Source organism: Andrographis paniculata, unplaced genomic scaffold (assembly GCF_009805555.1).
Source record: "Andrographis paniculata isolate CXL003 unplaced genomic scaffold, ASM980555v1 Contig72END, whole genome shotgun sequence".
NCBI classification, from domain to species: Eukaryota; Viridiplantae; Streptophyta; class Magnoliopsida; order Lamiales; family Acanthaceae; genus Andrographis; species Andrographis paniculata.
The window spans coordinates 1,141,028-1,161,356 of NW_026137609.1; the positions used below are offsets into that span (position 1 = coordinate 1,141,028).

The following is a 20,329-nucleotide window of genomic DNA, read 5'->3' on the forward strand; positions in this document are numbered from 1 at the left end:
CTTTTGAATGAAACTGATCTAAAAAAACAAAGCCTGTTCCTGTTGTGATTTAAATCAAAATCTGTGTTCTAGTATTTATCTATTATTACTGCTACTAGTAGTAAAACTGCTGCTCTCTGTGAGGTAGGCAAGGCAACCGCACCCAAACCTGCACTAGTTACAGTTGGCTGCCTGTTACTATCTAGCTTACGATCCATTACGAGGGTGGGTTAAAAATAAATAACCCAGAAACAACAAAATTTGATCACAAATTAAACTTCCCTTTTTTTCCTTAATAAAAACAGACAGACAGACAGGCATGTCAGCTGGAGCCTGCCTGGATCAGGATGGATACTTACTACTTACTAGTACTTTACATCATGCCTTCTCGACAGTTGTTGGTTCTTAATTGTATTATCTATCAATACATTATATTGTAGTTGTAGTTGTAGGGAGGGAGGCAAGCAGGCAAGGCACTCACACAATCACGGTGCAGACGAGGTTTCTTTCACCCAGACCAGAAGATCCAATTATGGTGGTGGGTGTGGACTGGACTGAACTGAACTGGTGTGATTATGGATGCCATGCTATCATCATCATCATCGTCGTCGTCTATAGAGGATTACTCCAACCCTGCAATGCAATTTCATCCCGCTAAATCAATCAATCAATCAAATCCATGCGACCTTCATCTATAAGGGATTACTCCATTGTGATGAAATTAGGTAGAGCAAGCAAGCAAGCATCACGACAGCATTAGCAACAGTCACTCACCTTTACTCCAAAGTCGTCAACCTCCTTGCAATTTCTTCTTCCAGCTCCAGCTTCGGCTTCTTGATAACAACATGCTTTAGACTCCTCCTCAATCAAACTGATCATCTCACACTTCTGGACGTTGTCAGATGATAATGCAGCAGCAGTAGCAGATCCATTCAATAAATTGCTCTCTAATAATACATCAGATACTCCATGCCCTTTCCGCAGCTTTGCTACCAAAACCCACATGTTAGCAAGCTCATTTTCCAACTTCTCTTCACGCCTTTTTGCATCGTCGAATCTCTTCCGTAGATCACCTTCTATTCTGTCCCTTTCTGCTAATGCGGCAACCAAAGAGGCTTCTCTTTGGTATCTTGCATTCAGCTCCACCTCAAACTCCTCCATAGATAATCCCTCCCCTGACTTTCTCATGTGTGAGGAGGAGTCACGTCCAGGTTGTAACTGTATACTCACTCCATTGTGCTTTGTAACAGGAGTTGATTTTTTACAGCAGTTGGCCTTGCAACAAGCCAGATCAGCAGTGAGTTTTGCATTTTGGTAGGATAGCTTTGTTACTTCTTCTGCCAAGTTCCGCAGCTCAACTGCTGCTGCAGATGCAAGTTCTTTAGCATAGGAAGCTTCCTCAGTTTGTTTTTGGCACTGAATCTCTATCTCATCCTTCTCTTCAGTAAGCTTATCCATTTCATGTTTCAGCGACTCTATCTCAGCAGCCTTAACCAGAGAGGGTTTTTTTTTAAAATAAAAATAAAAATAAAAAATTCTTAGGACACTAATCATGAGAATAGCAAATTGACAATAAATTGCACCTGAGCTGGAGATAACTACCTGCACAAGAAGCCGAGACTTTGAAGATGTGCCATCATGGTTGAATATTTTATTCAGGCTGCCTGCACTTGTTGGTGTATTTTCGTCCATGGAAGTTTCATCGTATGAAATAATGTCATATCCCTTTTCATTCATAACCTCTATCGATCTCTCAGCACTGTTCATTCTAGTGGTGCTATCTGCACTTTTTGAATTTTTATGTTGCATCAAGGATTCAATCTGCTGTTTCAACTGAGTAATGGTTTCCTGCATCTCGTTATTCTCCATTGTCTAGAAGAAGGTAATGTATCAATGCATGATTTGATAATAGTAAAGCTCGGAAGTGGGGAACGAGATTTACCTTCCCCCGTAGCTGCTCCTGGAGGATCCTGTTATCTGCTGATTTGATCTTTTTCGAGTTGCGAAATCAAAAAGTTGTTCGTGTCAAATAATACTCTTCTATTTGAAACAGCAGACACAATAGTTAAATGGAGGCCTACCTCAAGCTCAAAAGTTTTTTCATTCAGCTGAGTAGCAAGCCTTGACAAAGCCTGCATTCTCCACACAAATTTACCACACGAATATATTTAATCGAAAAATAAATTCATCATAAAATAGAAGATAAAATTTAGGTCCTTTTACTATAGAAGAACATTATCTGTGTTACATGAACTTATCAAAAAGTTTTACAGATGCGTTTTACTTGCCTTAAGGTTGTCCTGACAAGCTTACCTGAGACATCTCGACAATGCTTGAACCATAAGGAGATAGCTCTATGGATCCAATCATTCGTTGCTCCAAAATCCGCATTTGACGCTTCTTTCCTCTTATTTCATCCTTCAATCTTTGCATGCTTTCCTAAAATGAAGTACCATGAGAGCACAAGGGCACAAGATATGAGTCTGGATGAAAAATAATTGAAATTTTTTTAATCCACTCAGCATAAGCTTACATATGGCATATCCTAAGGGACAATCGCAAATATTAAGCACCTGAAGTTTGGAATCATCAGGATTCTTAGCTGCTTGCTCTGAAACTCTTTTCAGCGAACTTGTAGCTAAGGCCACCTCTCCCGCTAACATCTTTATTTGCTCACGTAGAAGATCCATTTGATCTGTGATGGTGCTCCCAGTCTACAATACATTTTGCATTCAAACTTGGACACATGAGTTGGCCAATTAAGTTGCACCTACGCCCTACTAACGATAAAGTCATGCCAAACAAAGATACCAACCCCTTACATGGCACCCTACCAATAACAATAAGATATGAAATCATAAATATTATTGATGAAAAGAAGACAACTGATAGATTTGTTTGTTGCCCATTTTTTAAACTTGGTACTCAAAGTTCAATAATCAAATCAAACTTTATCTCACCGGTGGAAGACGCTTTACTCCAGCAGCTGCACTGAACAAGTCACCAGCTTGAGTTCTTTCAGGAAAAGCTGCAGCAGAAGTCTCATCCACTTTCCCGCTGACAGACTTCCTCCGTGCATCTTTAATATCACTAAACATAACTTTGCGTCCAGACAATTTTGATGAGGAAGCAGGAGAACCACTTGCAGAACTATCATGATCAGTACTTGGTGATGAAACAGCCTCAGGCTTCTGCATCCCAAATGATATATATATATATATGTATGTATATATATAAGCTACTTCATGGGATTTTACCCACATATAGTCTATGTATCAAGCTAAATGCAAGGAAGAAGACTGTAAAAGGCTTGATCAGAAATTACTTATTTCATAAATTAAATTAAATCACATGTGAACACACCCTTAGTTTAAACCATCCAAGCATCCCTCTCCTCGTATTCCTTTTGTAATCTTGAACCAACTCATCAAGATTTGTCGCATCAATCTTGCCATCCACAGACCTTTCAGAGTCAACACTTCCATTGTCCTCATCAATTACGCATCCACGTTTTCTATCTGGCAAATAGGCTAGCTGCATAAGCAAAGAAGAGAAACTTAACAATTAAAAAGAAGATAAAATCAGAACCAGGTAACATATGAAGCGGGCCTTTCAAAGTGACGCATACAACGTAGCTATAAAGTAGTGAATCATCAGATACAATAATAGGAAGTTCATTATACAACAAAGTCATCAAAGGTAAACTTCACTTTTGGCACCTCATCTTCCCCAAATGAATGCCTTCGCCTGTGGCTAGGCTCTTCAAGCATATTTGATTGAGTTGAGGTTTTTGTAGAAACCAAGATAAGCTTGGTTAATCTCTGAATCCTCCCCATTAAAGCAGCTTTGGCTTGTTCCTCCTCTTCCAATCTTGACTGTAACTTAATTTGCCCTGCTTCCAACTGGAATATAGGAAGTCTATCTCTCAGAAAAAATGTTATGACCTTACCACAATTTAAATTTTATGATGTACACAAGATACTGTGTGCTGTGAAAAACTATCAGCAAACTGACACTCCAAAAATAGCAATAAAATGAAAATTAGAAAACAGAAAAATACACAAATTATGCATGCATGCCATTAATGTTGATAAATAAAATGCATAACATGACTTAAAATATAAATAATAATAATAATAATAATAATAATAATAATAATAATAATAATAATAGTAATAATAATAATAAAAAATAAATAAATAAATAAGTAAGTAAAAACACAACATTCCCCCTCCACAAAGCTGCAACACCATGGACCACAATGAACCTTGGTCCGCAGGAATTTATCACACCAACAAATAGACTTCTGTAAAATTGAACATATTAGTCTATCTCAAAACAGGTTTCTCTGCCTCAAGACCTCCATAGTAGAAGCAACATGTCAATGGTAGATGCAAATAGCATAATTGAAATATCCTGAATGCAAGTTCCAAAATTACTATAGATAGTATAAAGAAGCAAAGTCAAACACAAGTGCTCAGTAATTATTTTGATTTTTGTTTTCCAAACAGAATCTTTAATATCCAACACCTACCTGGAGCTTTATATTAACAAGATCTTCTCGGCTTGGTGCTGTCAAATGTTCTTTCTCCATCATACCACGCTTCAACTGCTCAAGTTCTTGCTTTAGATTGGATATTTCTTTCTGATATTTTTTAATGAGAGACTTTTCATCCAGGATCTACACAACACAAATCAAGGAAACATTACCATAGATTAGCATGTACAGTTGTGATATAGTATAATGTTTTACTATTTAGATTTAATTTGATAGGACATGATGTGCCATGTATATCGTTTTCCTTGAATATACTTCCCACGTATGTAACCTATTACCAAACTAGAACATACTTAGCATGTAACTAACTTTTCTAGAATAGATCATAAGTATCTTATATGAACGGTCCTCATTGTATAAAAAGTACTTTTTAGTCAATATCTAACTCAAAAAAAAAAAAAAAATCTGAAATTTTGAAATGTATCAAGTACACAATCATAATTAAGAAACCCATATCGCTCACCTTGTTTGGAGAGGCTTTAATTTCAACATGCTTACTACGTTGTGCAAACTTAAGAGTGTTGTGTGTTTCTTCAGTATTGCTAGAGGCAGGTGTCACTGTGCAAATAAGCTATAAGAAGGATTAAGAATGAGTATTCTCCTCAAGCCATATATATATAACTGAAATCTCATTGAGAACATCTCATAAAAATGAAATTTCTAGTCCTAGGTCTACTTATTCAATGGATTTCAACTTACAGAAACACAACCATGACCACTGAGAGAAGACTGCAACAAACGTGTCAACTTTGAATCTCGATATGGTATGTGAGTAGATTTTCCATCTGTTAGTTTGGATATCACCTGGATACACAAACAATATTATTTGCTTAAACAAATAGAATCATAACTAGCCACAATAATAAGGTTGACCTTCAGTGGAGTAGCCCACTTTAGTCTTGGATCAATATCAATAAAATCAATAGACTTGGATCACGATCAATACAATCAATTTTCTTTTAGCATGCAGAGCTAGAAGATGTGACATATCCATACAAAGTTCGAACTAATTTATTTATCAAAGTAGTTGCTGTCGATTGAGAATGTCCTAAAGCATCGAACATGAGTAATACCAAAGGCTATTCCATTTACCCATTAAAGATCAAAATTAAAGCAGATATGTGTGTGTGTCAGCGAGAGAGAGAGAGAGAAAGAGAGGGGAGAGAGAGAGAGATATTGGCAATTAGGTAACCAGGATCAGTACAAACATATCACCATAGTATAGTAAAAAACTAAGATGAATAACAGAGATAGTAAAAAAAAAACTTACAGTGCCAAGTGTAAGTAAGCTTTTATTTATGTATGAACCCTCTTTTCTCCTCAACCCAATTGTGCCAGTTTTGGAACTTTCAGATCCTGCCAAATCAATTAAATGCTGTACAAGAGTTTAGTATCATTTCCCCAAGCATCAAACAACCAAGTAGATAGAGAATGAACAACTGAGTAAAGAGAACCAAAATTATCCCTTGCTTAAGCATTCGATGCCAATCTACTCATATACTGGAAATGCTAAGTAAAGTACTAAATAGAGATAATTGATAAAAATATACAAATTAAAAATTAAATTAAGTCAAATTGAAACAGAGAAGTTCAGAAATAACCCATTCAACACTCACCAATTGTGATAAGGTCACATCTTCACTTTCCCCAGTGAGACTGCTTTCGATAGTCTGCACGATGAATAAACCATCAAGAGCAAAGAATATGTAGTTTAACCTTGACATTATTGAACTGACTTAGGTCATTGGATGTCAACAAATGATATTTGATCAATTTCTATTTTCAGGAACCTTTTGAGAAGAATTTAAATTTTGTAACTGGGGTACGATTAGCATAGTAGCATACCATACCGGCACTCCTTCAAAAACCCCAACAGACCTCTCTACAAGTCCATATTCCATCACACAATTTATTAATTGTTGAAGTTCTGTATGTTTAATACAAAATCTGATCGCAGCCATGGATATACACTACCAAAGCACATATGAAATGGCAGGCTGAATATCATTTCTTGAAATAAATAACAAAACAAAAGATCACCAAAATTCAAAGTACCAAGGTAAATATTGTGTGGCTTCGACTGCTGAGCAGATTGAAATTATTAGAACCCACATGCCTGTGCTCTGCATCAACATTAAAAAGCAAATTATAAAGGTTTATACCATTAGTGAACATTCCAGAAAAGGCATCATCAACAGAAGAACCATCCATAGAGAAAAATGAGGATACACAATACACATAAATAAACAATTATTAATTTACCTTCACCAGAGGCTATCAGAGAAAGAGCATGAGCAGGCGATAGAACAACCTCTTCTTTTATTCCCTCCACATATGTGCCCTGCCAACTCCAATCCTTTATTACTAAGATTCACAGAGTATATCCGCAATCATATTGATTTCAAACTGCATTCTTGATGGAAATGCAAGACAAAGAAAGTTCACAATGCATGCCAACAACCATCAAAATGAACACTTTTTGGGAATTAGAAAACTACCGATCACTAACAGTTATTTAAAATATTTGTCCACATTATCATTCGCCAGAGAAGTCTATACAAAGAAATCATTATTGTCACATAAACAACACAAAGAATAGCAAGCATGTCTGCACGTGCATGTGAATATATTCCTGAGATATCAACCTGATATAGTCAAGAAATGAATTAACATTATACCATTTTGCATGCAGGTTTACCTGAGAGTCCTCTCTTATTCTAAGATTCTGTCCGGTGGGATTAAGCAAGTCATTGATGACCTAAATTCCAAGTAGCACATCAATCATAGGATTGAGAATAATATATATCAACAGTTTAAGTAGATTACAGGAATACATTCAAAGCATCTAAAGCACGAGATTTTCTTTTGCTATCAATATCACATGGTGAACCAATCAATTTAAACCACAAAGTAGTAAAAGCTTATGACTAGAAATTGTGAATAAGCAATGCTCCCTAGAAATATGTAATCAAAGATTTGTCAGCAATATTATGACACGTGATTATAAAGTCTTGCAGCTTGATTGAATGCTGAATGGTGCCTATAAAAGATAATTGAATCCAATTAATAAATGTTTAAACTAACCTCATTGTAAATTTCCAGATAAGAAACTCGGAGGAGAAATTCCCTTCCAGGTGTCTGAAACAAGTCAAAAGGCATTCAGCACTAAAAAGAAAATGAATATTACATTATTCAAGAATAAATAAATAAACAAAAGGAAGCTATGTGTGGGCCCGCTTAATACCATGGTGGTAATTACCTCTTGTATAATTCCGAAGACATCCTTAACAGCCAATGGAATGATTCCAGGAGATTTTTGCTCCCCCTATGACAGTATGAGAATCATCAAGAATGTTACTGGCCAATAGTATGTGCACAAAGTAGGGTATCCTAGAGGAAGTAGAACCAGATCAGGGGTCAGGAGAAAATTAGCAATTACATGCATTGTATGTGTCTTCCCACTGCTAGTAACTCCATATGCAAATACGGTCCCTACAATATATATATATATGCATAGTCAACAACACAAAAGACATTCCTGATAGAAACAAGATTTTATTTATTTATTTTAACATTCCAAATAGTATATTTGTGAATGTTCCATTAAGTGAAACATGAAACAAAAAAAGAAACAACGTCACAAAATTTGTCTTTTGATACCATTGAGAGGAGGAAAAGCAACATTTCTTCCTCATAGATAGCGACAAATAAGTGACGAAGTACACATATTCAGATTACAAAACATGTAGAGTATATTACCATTTACTCCTTTCATTGCACTACTCACAACATGCTGTGCCGCAACATCATAAACTTGGCGCGTAGTTGTCGCAGGACCAAATACCCTGTCTGGCACAAAACAAAAGATTTTCTATTATTTGAAAAGTGACAAAATAAATACACAGTGTTGAGTCACATACTTTTGGAGATTCATTACAATTCCACTACCAAGCATGCATGGTCACAGTGCAAACTGGCTTCCAACAAAGTATGCACATCCAAATAATTATTAGTGCCCCTAATATCACAAACACTCTAACATCCCAACTGCAAAGCTTTCAACTCAGAGTTATAAACTTCCTTGAAATTTGTTCTGCTTCATTAACATCTAAAAATAATAATCACTCAAACATAAACCCTTCAAAAAGTTTAGAACCTTAAACTTAAAACTATAGCTAGTGCTAACTGATTTTCCGCACACTAAGCATGCCCAAAACTTACTATCCGATGTGCAGCAAAGCAAGTGCAGAAAAGGGACCAGAAGGTTACCAAATCCATATGTAATGTCAGAGTTGAACTCATTGCGCACGTTGCAGTCTCCATCAGCATACCAAGCCACTTCATCTCCTTTGCTGATCTCCCTAGAACTGCAATTTTCAGGTCAAACAAAGAAACGAACGGTGAGCAAGGCAACCCAAAAGTGTAACCCACGAAGAAATGTTTGGGAATTAACTTCACATTTGGGTCAGGAATTCACTACGAAAGAAAAAAGAAGCGATAACATGGTCACCTGAGAGGACGAAATCGCACAGTGACGGTGACATTCTCTTTTGCTTTGCTGGGCTGGGCCAGCGTAGCTGGATGCTTGGAGAGCAACGCCCCAGCAGAGGCAGTCGAAGAAGACGAGGAGAATACAACAGCGGAGCAGGCCGGGGGAGCTGGAGCCGGAGCCTTCCGGTAGCGGAAAGGGGAGACGGAGGAGCGGCGAGTGGACATTTGGAGTGGAGTGGCGTGTGTTTTGCCGCCCGGAGGCTTCCAAATCGACAATTTCACATGAATTGAACAACGGGCCCGGGCCGGGCCGGGCCGGCTCGGGTCCGAAAAATCACGCCTGGTTTTGAAAGTAAATTTGGTGGGGGTGGGCGTGGACTAATAATAATGCCGCCTGTTGAATTTTCTTTAATTGTTTGGGTAGTATGCTAGGCTGTGTTTGTTTGGTCTCGATTTTTAGTTTAGTATTTGAATATTAAAATTTTAAAATTAAAATGATTTTATAATGTAATTTTAATAGATGTTTTGAGATGGTATTTTGGATGTAAAAGTTGATTTTAATATAATACTTATAAAAGATAAAATATAAATATTTAATTTGATATTTTTGAAAAAAATTAATGAATAATAAAATTTTGATGAAATCAAACACTTATTTTTTATATATTATATTATATTAAATATTAAATTTATATTCAAAATATTATATCAATATTTATTTATATATTATATAATTATTAAATTCAAAGTTTTTATTATTCAAATCTCAAATAATCTACTACACAAAATAATTTTTCTTCAAAAAAAAGTGTAAGAGAGGAGATGTGAGACGAGAAACATTCTCCACAAGGTCTCACAGAAAACACAAAGAATCTTCTATGTAGCTGCTAAATTTAAATCCTTTGAATGAAAAGATAAATATTAGTTGACTCTCGTTTGAAGATAAATAAATAAATGATATGTATTTCTAATAGCTTAAATTTTGAGATAAAATGGGTATTTACATATCTAATAGGATATCTGGGCCTTAGTTCCCATCTTCTCCCGTTGGTGAACATAATTATGATATATATATTGTTGGATTTTTTTAACATAGAGCAAATTTGAGACGAACAAATTAGAATCTTACCAATATTTTTTCAAGTAGTTCTATCACTTTGATGCAAATGATATCATTTTCATTTGTTACTTATTTTTTTATTTTTTTATTTTAAAAATACACGGCGGATGGTGATTGATCAGGTATAAAAAGGAGACAATACATTGGAGGTAATGTAACTGAACCACTTTCCTTTCAATGTATGCATAAGTGTGTTTACATATACATATATATGAACGTTAAAACAAAAGTTCGATTTTTAACTTATCTATCCAATATAGCAAATTGAGTATATCATTGGATTATCTAACTAAAATTATATTCATATTTCACCGGTTATAAGATTAATTATTACTTTCTAAAGACACTTGTTTAACAATTCGGCTAGCTAGTAGATTATCGATCCAATTAATTTTACATAAATTATCATTTCTTATTTCACATCTCTTTAAAAAGTGTGTTTATGAAGTGTTAAAATATCTTACATATATTTACTTGAAGTTAAATAATTAGGCAAGCTGGGATGAATTGAGCACACGAAATCTATATTTTAAATTTTATCCAAGTGAATCTATCTTATTCACAGTACAGTTTTGTAAAGAACTCGAGTTGCTATGGCTAAAAGATTAGATAGAGTTTAACTTATACGAGCAGTACTAACTAAACATATGTAAGTATTTTTTTCGGTCTGAAATATAATTGAAGATTTAATAATATTTTGTGAGATTTTCAATTGTTGCAACTAAAAGATTAAATAGAATTATGATGACTAGTACTAAACATATTTATGTGTTTTTCTTTTTGGTCTAGATTGAATTTGATGGTTTAAATTTTTTATTTAAATAATATTTTGTAAAAATAAAAAATATACATAATTAAAATAATATTAAGGTAAATTAAAAAGATAAAACACACTGTCTCAAAAACAAATTTTATCCCTCTATCTTTTCATCCTTACATACATAGTGTTTATATATATATATGCACACGTTTGTATGTATAAAATAACACTTTGTATATACATACACGTGTGTGTATATGTACATATACTAGGTGTGTATGGACAAGGGGACAAGATTCCGTACGGTACAAAGGATCCCGTGTGGAAATTAAAGGCTTGCCAGCGGACAGTATATAGAGCATGTTTTAAAATAAATGAATAAATAAATAGATATTTTAGTGATAAACGACGACAGGTGCTAGCTGTGAAATGTGCATGCATGAAGAACCAAGACAAACATATATATATATATATATATACATACATGCAAATTAAGAAGAGAATATAATTGAAAGAGTAGTGGCGGACGTAGGGTACATACATATATATGCATGAGGCTATATTATTATTGAGCAATAAATTGTTGGGATTCCCTATCGAGAGTTTGTTATAAGGGAATATCCATCATCTCTCTCTACCTTCATTTGTCTGTGCATCAACAAATATGTACTACTCTCATTAATTAGGCATATTTTAATTTATTTATTGTGTACGTGGGGTGTGGTGTGGATCGGAGATATATGGAGGCAGGGAAGAATACGCTCATCTTATTATTATTATTATTATTATTTCTTCGGACAGGCGCACAAGTCAAAGGAAGAAAAGAAGGAGAAGTAAATACTACTACTAGTAGTAAGCGGTTGGTGCGGTCAATAAATCGTTGACCAATAAATTAGGAGTAAATCTGACTCTTCTCTCTAGGACACGTGTCCACCTGCTGGTTTTCTTCTTCTTCGCATGGCAGGCTGGCTGGCAGGCAGGCAGAGAGACCGGCAGTCAGTGGTTGTCGATATCCTTCCGCTTCTATTCCTATTGCTCATTCCTTCTCTTCTCTTCTCTATATATAGACTTAGACTTAGACTTAGACTTAGAGAGGCAGACAGAGCCAGCCACGCCTTGCCTTGCCTTGCCTTTGTCGACTCCGCTCTGGCGCTAGCACTAGCTACCTGCAAGCTGCAGCCGCCCGCTGCCATGGCAAATTCATCTGCTGCATCCTAGCCCTAGCCCTAGCCCTAGCCCTACGTACCGCCCTCTGCCACCTCTTCTCCCTCCCCTGCTCCATCATTAATTCTTCTTCACCTTGATCTGGGTTGAGATCGAGAGCACCCGCACCCTGCTACTGCTAGCTAAATTAAAACAAATCCATTGCAGCTCTGTCGTCACCTCTCCTCTCCACAATATAAATATATATATATATATATATATAACTCAACAAATTGTTGGTGTCGTGTGGCGTGGTGTAACTCTCTTTCTCTCTAATAGAAAGAAGATCGATAACAGATAGGAAAATCTCAATCTCAAACTCATACTCATACTCATACTCATTCATAATGAGCACAAAGCAGCAGCAGCAAGACCAGAGCCAATTAGCTGAAATCTCCGTCGTCAATGTCCCTCCGCACTCGGAGGCTGCTGATGAGGCCTACGACGACGACGGCAGACCCAAGAGAACTGGTTGGTACACTACCCCCTGTATTATCATTCATTCATTCAATCAATCAATCTGCCTTCCTAGTCCTCGTGTAGAGCAGAGCAGAGTAGAGTAGAGTGTAGTTTAGTAAGTTTGAATCAATCTCTCTCTCTCTGTGTCCCTCTGGATGTATGTATGATTGATTGATTGATCGTGCAGGAAGTGTCTGGACGGCGAGCGCCCACATAATAACGGCGGTGATAGGGTCCGGGGTGCTGTCCCTGGCGTGGGCCATGGCTCAGCTGGGGTGGGTTGCCGGGCCTGCCGTCATGCTCCTCTTCTCCATGGTCACCTACTACACCTCCACCCTCCTGGCAGCCTGCTACAGGTCTGCCAAGAGGAACTACACCTACATGGAGGCCGTCCAGGCTCACTTGGGAGGCTTCCAGGTCCAAATCTGCGGGGCCATTCAGTACATCAACCTCCTCGGGGTCTCCATCGGCTACACCATCGCATCATCCATAAGCATGCTGTGAGTACATGGATAAGGATTCTCTCTACTTCTTTGCTTTCCTTTACTTTGCTTGTTTGTGTTTCTGATGATTGTAACCACAACACAAAAGGGCGATCAGGAAATCCAATTGCTTCCATCAAAGGGGGCATGGCATTCGCAGTGGCAACAACGACTGCCAAGTTTCAAGCAATCCTTACATGATCGCTTTCGGGCTTGTGGAGATCATCTTCTCCCAAATTCCAGACTTCGATCAGATTTGGTGGCTCTCCATTGTTGCTGCCCTTATGTCCTTCACTTATTCCTCCATTGGCCTAGCCCTCGGAATTTCCAAAGTTGCAGGTATTAATTAATTAGTTACACTAGAGACTGATTGATGATTCATCCATGATTCTCTTCTTGATTTCTAATGAGAGCCATCTCCATCTCCAATTCCAATTCCAATGCCAAGCAGAGAATGGAAAATTCAAAGGAAGCCTCACTGGAATCAGCATTGTCAGTGGTAGCCTCACTGAAACACAGAAGATTTGGCAAAGCTTTCAGGCTCTCGGAGACGTAGCTTTTGCATATTCCTTCTCCCTCGTCCTCATCGAAATTCAGGTGCGTGCATTTCATCCATCCACCATTGATCTTGTTAATTTGTAGGCTACATATTTTTGTTCTTGTAAATAAATTGGCAGGACACAGTAAAGTCCCCTCCATCCGAATCCAAGACGATGAAGAAAGCCACACTGCTAAGTGTAGTAGTGACCACAGTTTTCTACATGTCCTGCGGCTGTTTCGGCTACGCAGCATTCGGGGACGGCTCCCCCGACAACCTCCTCACCGGTTTCGGCTTCTACAATCCTTTTTGGCTCCTTGACATCGCCAATGCCGCCATTGTAATCCACCTCGTTGGTGCATATCAAGTCTTCTGCCAGCCCCTGTTCGCCTTCATCGAAAAAACAGCCCTCAAGTGGCTCCCCGACAGCAAATTCATCACAAGAGAATTCATGGTCCCAGTCCCAGGATTCAGGCCTTACAAGCTCAACCTATTCAGGCTTGTCTGGAGGACAATGTTTGTGATCCTGACAACACTCATTTCCATGCTCATGCCTTTCTTCAACGATGTTGTTGGGATCTTGGGGGCATTCGGTTTCTGGCCCCTCACAGTCTACTTCCCCGTGGAAATGTACATAGCAAAGAAAGGGATTCCCAAATGGAGCTCAAGATGGATCAGCCTTCAGGTCCTGAGTTTCGCTTGCCTCATCGTCTCCATTGCTGCTGCGGCTGGTTCCTTCGCCGGAGTCATCTCCGACCTCAAAGTCTACAAGCCTTTTAAAACTAGCAATTGATCCATCGATATTAATTAGTTTGAAAAGTTTTAGAGAGCAACATTATAGATGCATATATGTAATCCTTATGGTGTCTTAGAAATGAAAAAGGATCCATCATCCATGGATGCACATATATATATATATGTTTGTATGGAAGGAAGGAATATCAAGAAATTTGAATCAATCCTCCATTAATATGTTCCTTATTTCAAATTAAATAACACATATATGCATATAATGCAGGTATTTGACAAGAAGAATTTGCCTCTGTTTTTTAGCCAGCAGCCCATCAAGAATGAAGTTGAACTAAAATGACTCATAACTGGCTCCGTAGTGGTAGTGGTAGTGGAAAAACAGTTTAATTGTCATTCTTGGACAAGACTCACTAATGAGAAAAAATTCAGGAAGCTTTCTAAGGGACTACAGTATTATATTATTAGAACTATATTTTTTTTTTTTTTTGTGAGGTGAAAATCCGCAGTCACAATTAACATCGAAACTTGAAATCTATGACCACGGTCACGAGTCAATCCTACTCCATTAGGCCCTACATTATTATTATTATTATTATTATACTTTTGTTGTAGCACCATCCTGATCCTGATCTGATCCATCAGTAGTGCAATTTGCCCTAACACAGACACACACAGACATGGCTGATTGGACAGAAAGCCTCAGTGTGCTGCTGTACTAATTTCTTTAATGGATTCCACTAATTGAGTTCTGTGGTTTGCAAAATATTATGTCTTTAACATAAATAATTAATGTGTGTTCGATATATACTTCAAACAAATTTCATCCTCCAATGGTACTTATTCACAGGGATCTGTCTGTCTGTATCATCCATAAATCATCATGAGATGATTATATATTGTCAAATCTCATGGCCTAATTCTCAGATATCCATCTATTTATCTATCTTTTAAGAATAACATGCATTTAGTGATGATAGGAACAACAGCATTTCCATTGCAAATGAGATGCTGTCAGGATCATTTAACTACTTTCTTGGACCAATAATTGATAGGACTAATTAAAGCACTTGAGAATTGACAATTTTATTATGCAAGTATGTGATTGATTTCCCATGAATTTCCCACCACAAACATGGATTAATGATGAGTGAAATTTAAGCACATGTTCAGTGAAATGATGCAGAGATGAGGCAATCCCAACAAAGTGGACAATTCTAATCATACATCAATTATCAAAATACTTTCAAAGCATGATCTAAAATTTTTGTCAAATCATACACTTTTTTTTTTTTTTTTGGGATACATGATATAGATGCATAATTCAACTCATTGGAACCCTCTGGAGTAGCAATAAGTCTTTATCAAAACTTCTTTTTTTTTTTATTTAGAAGAGTGTTTATTAATATTAGACTGCCTTATTAATGTTCAAACGCCTAAATACGTTTAGGGAATAGCCATTGTTAGATCCTAAAATTAGACCGACTTTATGATTTAAACTCATGACATACCCACCAAAATATTATAAACAACAAAGGATGGAATTGGAGGCCAAACAAAAATAAAAAATAAAAAATCATACATTTGCAATGTTTTTTATGTCCTTTTCGTGGAAAAGTTTGAAATATTGAGTTCATGAATATGAGCATTCCAATCACAAATTTGAATTTGTTCTTATATTATTTGGACCTTAATTTATTACATAAATGATGTTATGAAGGTGCTGGCAGAAACCTAAAAGATTTGTGTCTAGATACATGATATAAATCATTACCTTCCAATTCGTGTGAATCTAATGATAACTTATGTTTTGGAAGTCCAAAGCTTGTGATCAATAATGTAATGGCCTTCTTCCTCTTGTTTAATGGTAAGTATATATTAAAGTCAAGACATCCTTCCACTGGATATGCCAATGATACATACTATATAATATACATAAATATATTTCAGATCATTTATCAAGTTACAGGGCTAATACCATCTTCTGATTGAATTCAGATAAGAAAAAAGCCATGGAAGAACGCCCCCAAATCACAAACCACCAGAGATAAAACACAGTATATTTGTAAGCTTCTATTGTAAGACTGATTTTTCAACAGAGCAATTAGGATCCAATTTATTAGAAGAGCAAATCGTTTCTTTTGGATATAGAAACCTCTGTTCTACATATTCTTCTCTAAAGAGATCATATAAATTCAAGTTTGAACAATGCCACAAGACTGCGAAAGGATAGTAGTAGTTTACCATATAGGATTTATTACATGATGACAGGTATAGAACCAACATACACATCGTGGAGAACACCGCTCGTCTTTACAGAGGATATCATTACCTTCACACTGATGCCTTCCATCTTGAGAGTTATCATCGCAGTTCCTCCTTACTAAATTTGTTCCAAGCTTCCTATTTAGACCAGAAAATAACCGAAAAGTTAGTTAGTTAATGAACCTATTAACTTCACAAGCATGTTTTTTTAATCTTCTCGTCAACAATATCCATAGCAGTGGAAGAAAGGAGTACCTTAAGGATATCAAAAACTTTCTCTGCAATATATTTTTGCTCGATAGTAGCTCCTTTTTGTTGGACTTTGTCAGGATGGACGCATAAGGTTGCCTTCTTGTAAACCTTCTTGACTGAATCTGAAGTGATCATGTCCGTCAATGAAACTGGTCGCCACCCGCATTCAGGCCACAGAACCTGGGCACCACACCAAGCATACGTTTAAATTCTTCAGTTGTTGCACTGAGGCAATAACTCATTTACCATTCATTTCTTACGAGGGATGCTGGTTTTTAGAAAAAGTATTTTGGTTATAACCAGAAATCCGAAGGCTTGTAGCCTCCATGCCAAGAGGAACATTGCCTTTAAACATATTATATAACCATGTTCTAGCTAACATTTGTGCACCAAATAAAGGGTGAGAAAAATAACTGGTATGACTAAAGATACAAACCTCTTGCAACGATGACAACAAGGCACGTAAGTTGCCTTCTTTTCCTGTGGCCCAACGCTGTATATCATTATGCAAAGTTTGAGCAAGCCTCTGAAACCAACAGCACAAAATGATGAGACGAAGGTGGGGAGATTCAAAGGATTTTACTTCAAATGGAAGTAACATTCATGTACGTGCCATTGTAGCATGTTTGATGAAAGAAGTGTCTACAAACTAAGATGGGAGGGAGAGGGGAGTTCTTTATATTCATCCCGTTTTCTTAGAATCACTATACCCACACTTATAACCATCCCCAAACACCAAAGAAAGTAATGTGTTTTGGAACTAAGAATATAACAACCATATGACTAGCTCACTAAAGTCGCTATGTCGACAAATTAAAATTTCACACATACACATTAATCACTATACTGTAATATACTGAATTACTGATAGTGTGAGTCTTACGCGCTTTTGTTCTTGTTCATGTTGGCTCTGGAGATCCCGTTGATTCTTTTCAGCAAGTGCTTCTGCCTGGAAACAATAACATAGCTGTTTTTAAAATCCATTGCAGGGAAGTATCGGTCAAATTTTAATGAAGAACACTTCAAGAGAGTAACAAAAGAAAATTGCCAATGTGATTGAGGATACTCCATCAGCAGCTTTTGTTAACACATATTTTAACTAAATAGAGGAACGATATTCGCATTGGGAGATTACCATGCGTGCATTTGTTCTAATATGACGATTTAACCTAGCTCTTCTTCTCTCTTCAGGCTCCCCTTCAATCTCCTGAAATTGTCCAGACGAAGTGGTAACATCTGCAACGAGGGATGTAAGAGTAATTAGTTAGTACAAGTATCTAGAAGCTCATCCTCATTGCATCAACATCATATAAAGCACGGGCACCCCATCTCATAATTTCTGTACTGCTCGCAATGAGTCAGCTCATTGATATGGTTTCAAGATGCTCAATTTTAGACTCAGCAACAAAATGACTATCGAATCAACCTTAATTCCTTCAATGGAACATTTTTTGTTTTGTTTTGTTTAGCGCTGTTCTTTTTTTTTTTTCAAGAAAAAGACTTCTTCAATTAATTGATGAAAGTTGACGTCCATAAAATGTGAAACCTGTCATAAGTAATTGTATCTCGAAGATTGCTTCAATGTGGGACAATACCTCCAAAGAGTGAAGTAAAATCAATGCCCACATTTGTAGCACCCGAGGTGGCTTTCTTCGTGTTGAATGAGGATGATGACCTCTGGTTCACCTCAGTACCCTTCTCTTCATGCATAAAATCACCAAAGAGTGAATCCTACGTAACAACATACAAAAACCAACAAAATTATGAGCACCATTTCAATATAGCCGCACTATTTCTTTAGATTCATTAGCCTTATTCTCACCTGAACCACAGGACTTGGTCTTGCTGCATTGTTTTGCTGCACACCATTACCACCACCAAAGATGTCATCCACATAATTGGTACTCCCAAAAGCATTTGAGTCTGTGCCTGAACTTGGCCTGTTAGAGGATGCCTTCCCACCATCCATTGTTGAACCACTTGCCCCACCAGCCATGATGAACTCATCAAATTCATCGAATGAAGATTGAGAGCTAACTTTTCCTTTACCACGGTCAGAAGGCGCACCATATGGCCAGGAGGTATCTGGCTGTGATACAGATGATTCGAAGACTAGGAAAGGATCGTCAACAAAAGTGGAGCTTGAGTTAGCTGGACGGCCATTTGTCTCAGAGTTTCCTCTGTTAAAAGGTATTATAAAAAAACAAAAGAGTTTTAAATAGAAAGATCAAAGATACAAACATGAACAGAAAACCAACACTGCAATGTAGATGTCATAACTCAACTCCCTACTACTATCCAACTAAAATCAACACAAACTCCTTACAGTTTATCACATAATTCAAAGAGATGTTATACAAAATGCATCACACTTGACAAAGAACTACATGCTAAAGCATTAAATTCATACTTAGTCTTAGCAGGATCGTCTCCTCCAAATCCAGGAATCAAATCATCCAATCCAGTTCCCCTTCCCTCTCCTTTCCTGTAAGAATTCGACCTAAAAGTACCAAACAAATCATCAACATGATCTCCCTGGTTGGCATTTGATCCCAGCAAACCATCAAAATGATCTCCCTGTTTTGCATTTGATCTCAGCAACTCATCAACATGATCTCTCGGCCCGGCCTGTGACCCTAGCAAATCATCAACATCGTTGAAACCCACCGTATTCCTTGAATTTGAATTGTTACCACTGCTCTTCCTATTACTCGAGCTACTAAACACTGATTCCAAATCAACCTCCCCGGATTGGTGGAAACTCGAAACGGGGCCACCAAAAAAATCGTCGCCGCCGCCTAAGAAATCTTGCGGTTGCTGAGTTCTACGAGGGTTAGAATTGGATCGAAAAATTCCGTCAAGCTCATCGACGGGCAAGGAATACGAATTATCAAACGCTGGCGTATTAGCGCTGCCATGTGCCGCGAATTGGGATTTAGGTTTGGGCTTCAATTCAGCCAAGGGGGTAGATTTTCCCTGGGATCGTAATCCAATGCTCTCAACGAGAACTCCAAATTCGTCCATGATCCTCGAAAGTAAATCGCAATTCGGTCGAAAAAGAAACAATCTTTGACGCGACGATTAAAAATTCAGAAAGGAAAGGAGGCTAAACGCATGGAGAACAACCAATATATGATGCTGAGTCAGGATGTATTAGAGGATCGATTTATTGATGATTACGAACTAATAGATTGAAGGGCAGCGTAAATTGTTTAAAAGATTTTTGAAGGGGAAACCTAAATTGTCTCGCAGGCAGGCAGGCAGAAGATAATTGTTGCGGCCAAGATTCTGGCTGGTATAGATAGCTTACAATAAGAGAAATTCCCCAAGAGATCCACACCGTCGATACACCCACCCTGATGATTCTTGCAACCCAAAAGAAAGAGCCAATAAAAAACAACAGGAATTCATGCAATTTCTTACAGGTACAGCAGCAGCAGACCAACAAATCATTTTGCCCTGGGGTCGGGTCAAC

The 20,329-nt window shown here is 37.3% G+C and overlaps 3 protein-coding genes across 4 annotated transcripts; 1 reads left to right on the forward strand and 2 right to left on the reverse strand.

The window, feature by feature from the left end:
• Nucleotides 1–217: 217 nt before the first annotated feature.
• Nucleotides 218–9,319, reverse strand: LOC127265220 (kinesin-like protein KIN-7C, mitochondrial). Its single transcript, XM_051294935.1, has 24 exons — nt 9,048–9,319; nt 8,807–8,904; nt 8,297–8,386; nt 7,977–8,029; nt 7,797–7,862; nt 7,622–7,675; nt 7,236–7,295; nt 6,800–6,878; nt 6,593–6,660; nt 6,154–6,207; nt 5,808–5,912; nt 5,237–5,341; nt 5,001–5,108; nt 4,514–4,660; nt 3,699–3,881; nt 3,343–3,513; nt 2,940–3,170; nt 2,553–2,693; nt 2,293–2,418; nt 2,061–2,111; nt 1,922–1,969; nt 1,582–1,851; nt 754–1,467; nt 218–612 (listed from the first exon to the last, which is right to left on the reverse strand). The coding sequence occupies exons 1-24, from the start codon at nt 9,251–9,253 to the stop codon at nt 592–594; spliced, it is 3,249 nt and encodes a 1,082-aa protein (XP_051150892.1). The 5' UTR covers nt 9,254–9,319; the 3' UTR covers nt 218–591.
• A 2,235-nt stretch (nt 9,320–11,554) lies between these two features.
• Nucleotides 11,555–14,686, forward strand: LOC127265221 (amino acid permease 3-like). Of its 2 annotated transcripts, none has more exons than XM_051294937.1 (5): nt 11,555–12,582; nt 12,758–13,070; nt 13,171–13,391; nt 13,504–13,649; nt 13,730–14,686. In XM_051294937.1, exons 1-5 carry the CDS (start codon nt 12,459–12,461, stop codon nt 14,381–14,383), a joined length of 1,458 nt encoding a protein of 485 aa, XP_051150894.1. In that variant the 5' UTR covers nt 11,555–12,458; the 3' UTR covers nt 14,384–14,686. The 2 variants fall into 2 exon arrangements, with proteins under 2 accessions (XP_051150894.1, XP_051150893.1); XM_051294936.1 differs by having other exon boundaries at nt 11,559–12,582; nt 13,162–13,391; nt 13,730–14,581.
• A 1,727-nt stretch (nt 14,687–16,413) lies between these two features.
• Nucleotides 16,414–20,200, reverse strand: LOC127265295 (auxilin-related protein 2). The gene is made up of 8 exons (XM_051295034.1): nt 19,265–20,200; nt 18,677–19,034; nt 18,450–18,585; nt 17,990–18,090; nt 17,738–17,803; nt 17,291–17,380; nt 16,858–17,034; nt 16,414–16,740 (listed from the first exon to the last, which is right to left on the reverse strand). Exons 1-8 carry the CDS (start codon nt 19,876–19,878, stop codon nt 16,702–16,704), a joined length of 1,581 nt encoding a protein of 526 aa, XP_051150991.1. The 5' UTR covers nt 19,879–20,200; the 3' UTR covers nt 16,414–16,701.
• Nucleotides 20,201–20,329: the final 129 nt, after the last annotated feature.

Bases quoted from the DNA above. Each gene is read 5' to 3' on its own strand.
- LOC127265220 (XM_051294935.1), bottom strand. From the start codon at position 9,253: ATGTCCACTCGCCGCTCCTCCGTCTCCCCTTTCCGCTACCGGAAGGCT. The intron at 7,863-7,976 runs GTAATTGCTAAT...ATACTGTCATAG, and splicing joins GGAAGACACATACAATGCAT to GGGGAGCAAAAATCTCCTGG. The intron at 613-753 runs GTGAGTGACTGT...ATTGCATTGCAG, and splicing joins TTGACGACTTTGGAGTAAAG to GGTTGGAGTAATCCTCTATA.
- LOC127265221 (XM_051294936.1), top strand. From the start codon at position 12,459: ATGAGCACAAAGCAGCAGCAGCAAGACCAGAGCCAATTAGCTGAAATC. The intron at 13,071-13,161 runs GTGAGTACATGG...ACAACACAAAAG, and splicing joins GCATCATCCATAAGCATGCT to GGCGATCAGGAAATCCAATT. The intron at 13,650-13,729 runs GTGCGTGCATTT...ATAAATTGGCAG, and splicing joins TCGTCCTCATCGAAATTCAG to GACACAGTAAAGTCCCCTCC.
- LOC127265295 (XM_051295034.1), bottom strand. From the start codon at position 19,878: ATGGACGAATTTGGAGTTCTCGTTGAGAGCATTGGATTACGATCCCAG. The intron at 18,586-18,676 runs GTGAGAATAAGG...GTTGTTACGTAG, and splicing joins GACCAAGTCCTGTGGTTCAG to GATTCACTCTTTGGTGATTT. The intron at 17,804-17,989 runs GTAATCTCCCAA...TATTGTTTCCAG, and splicing joins TTAGAACAAATGCACGCATG to GCAGAAGCACTTGCTGAAAA.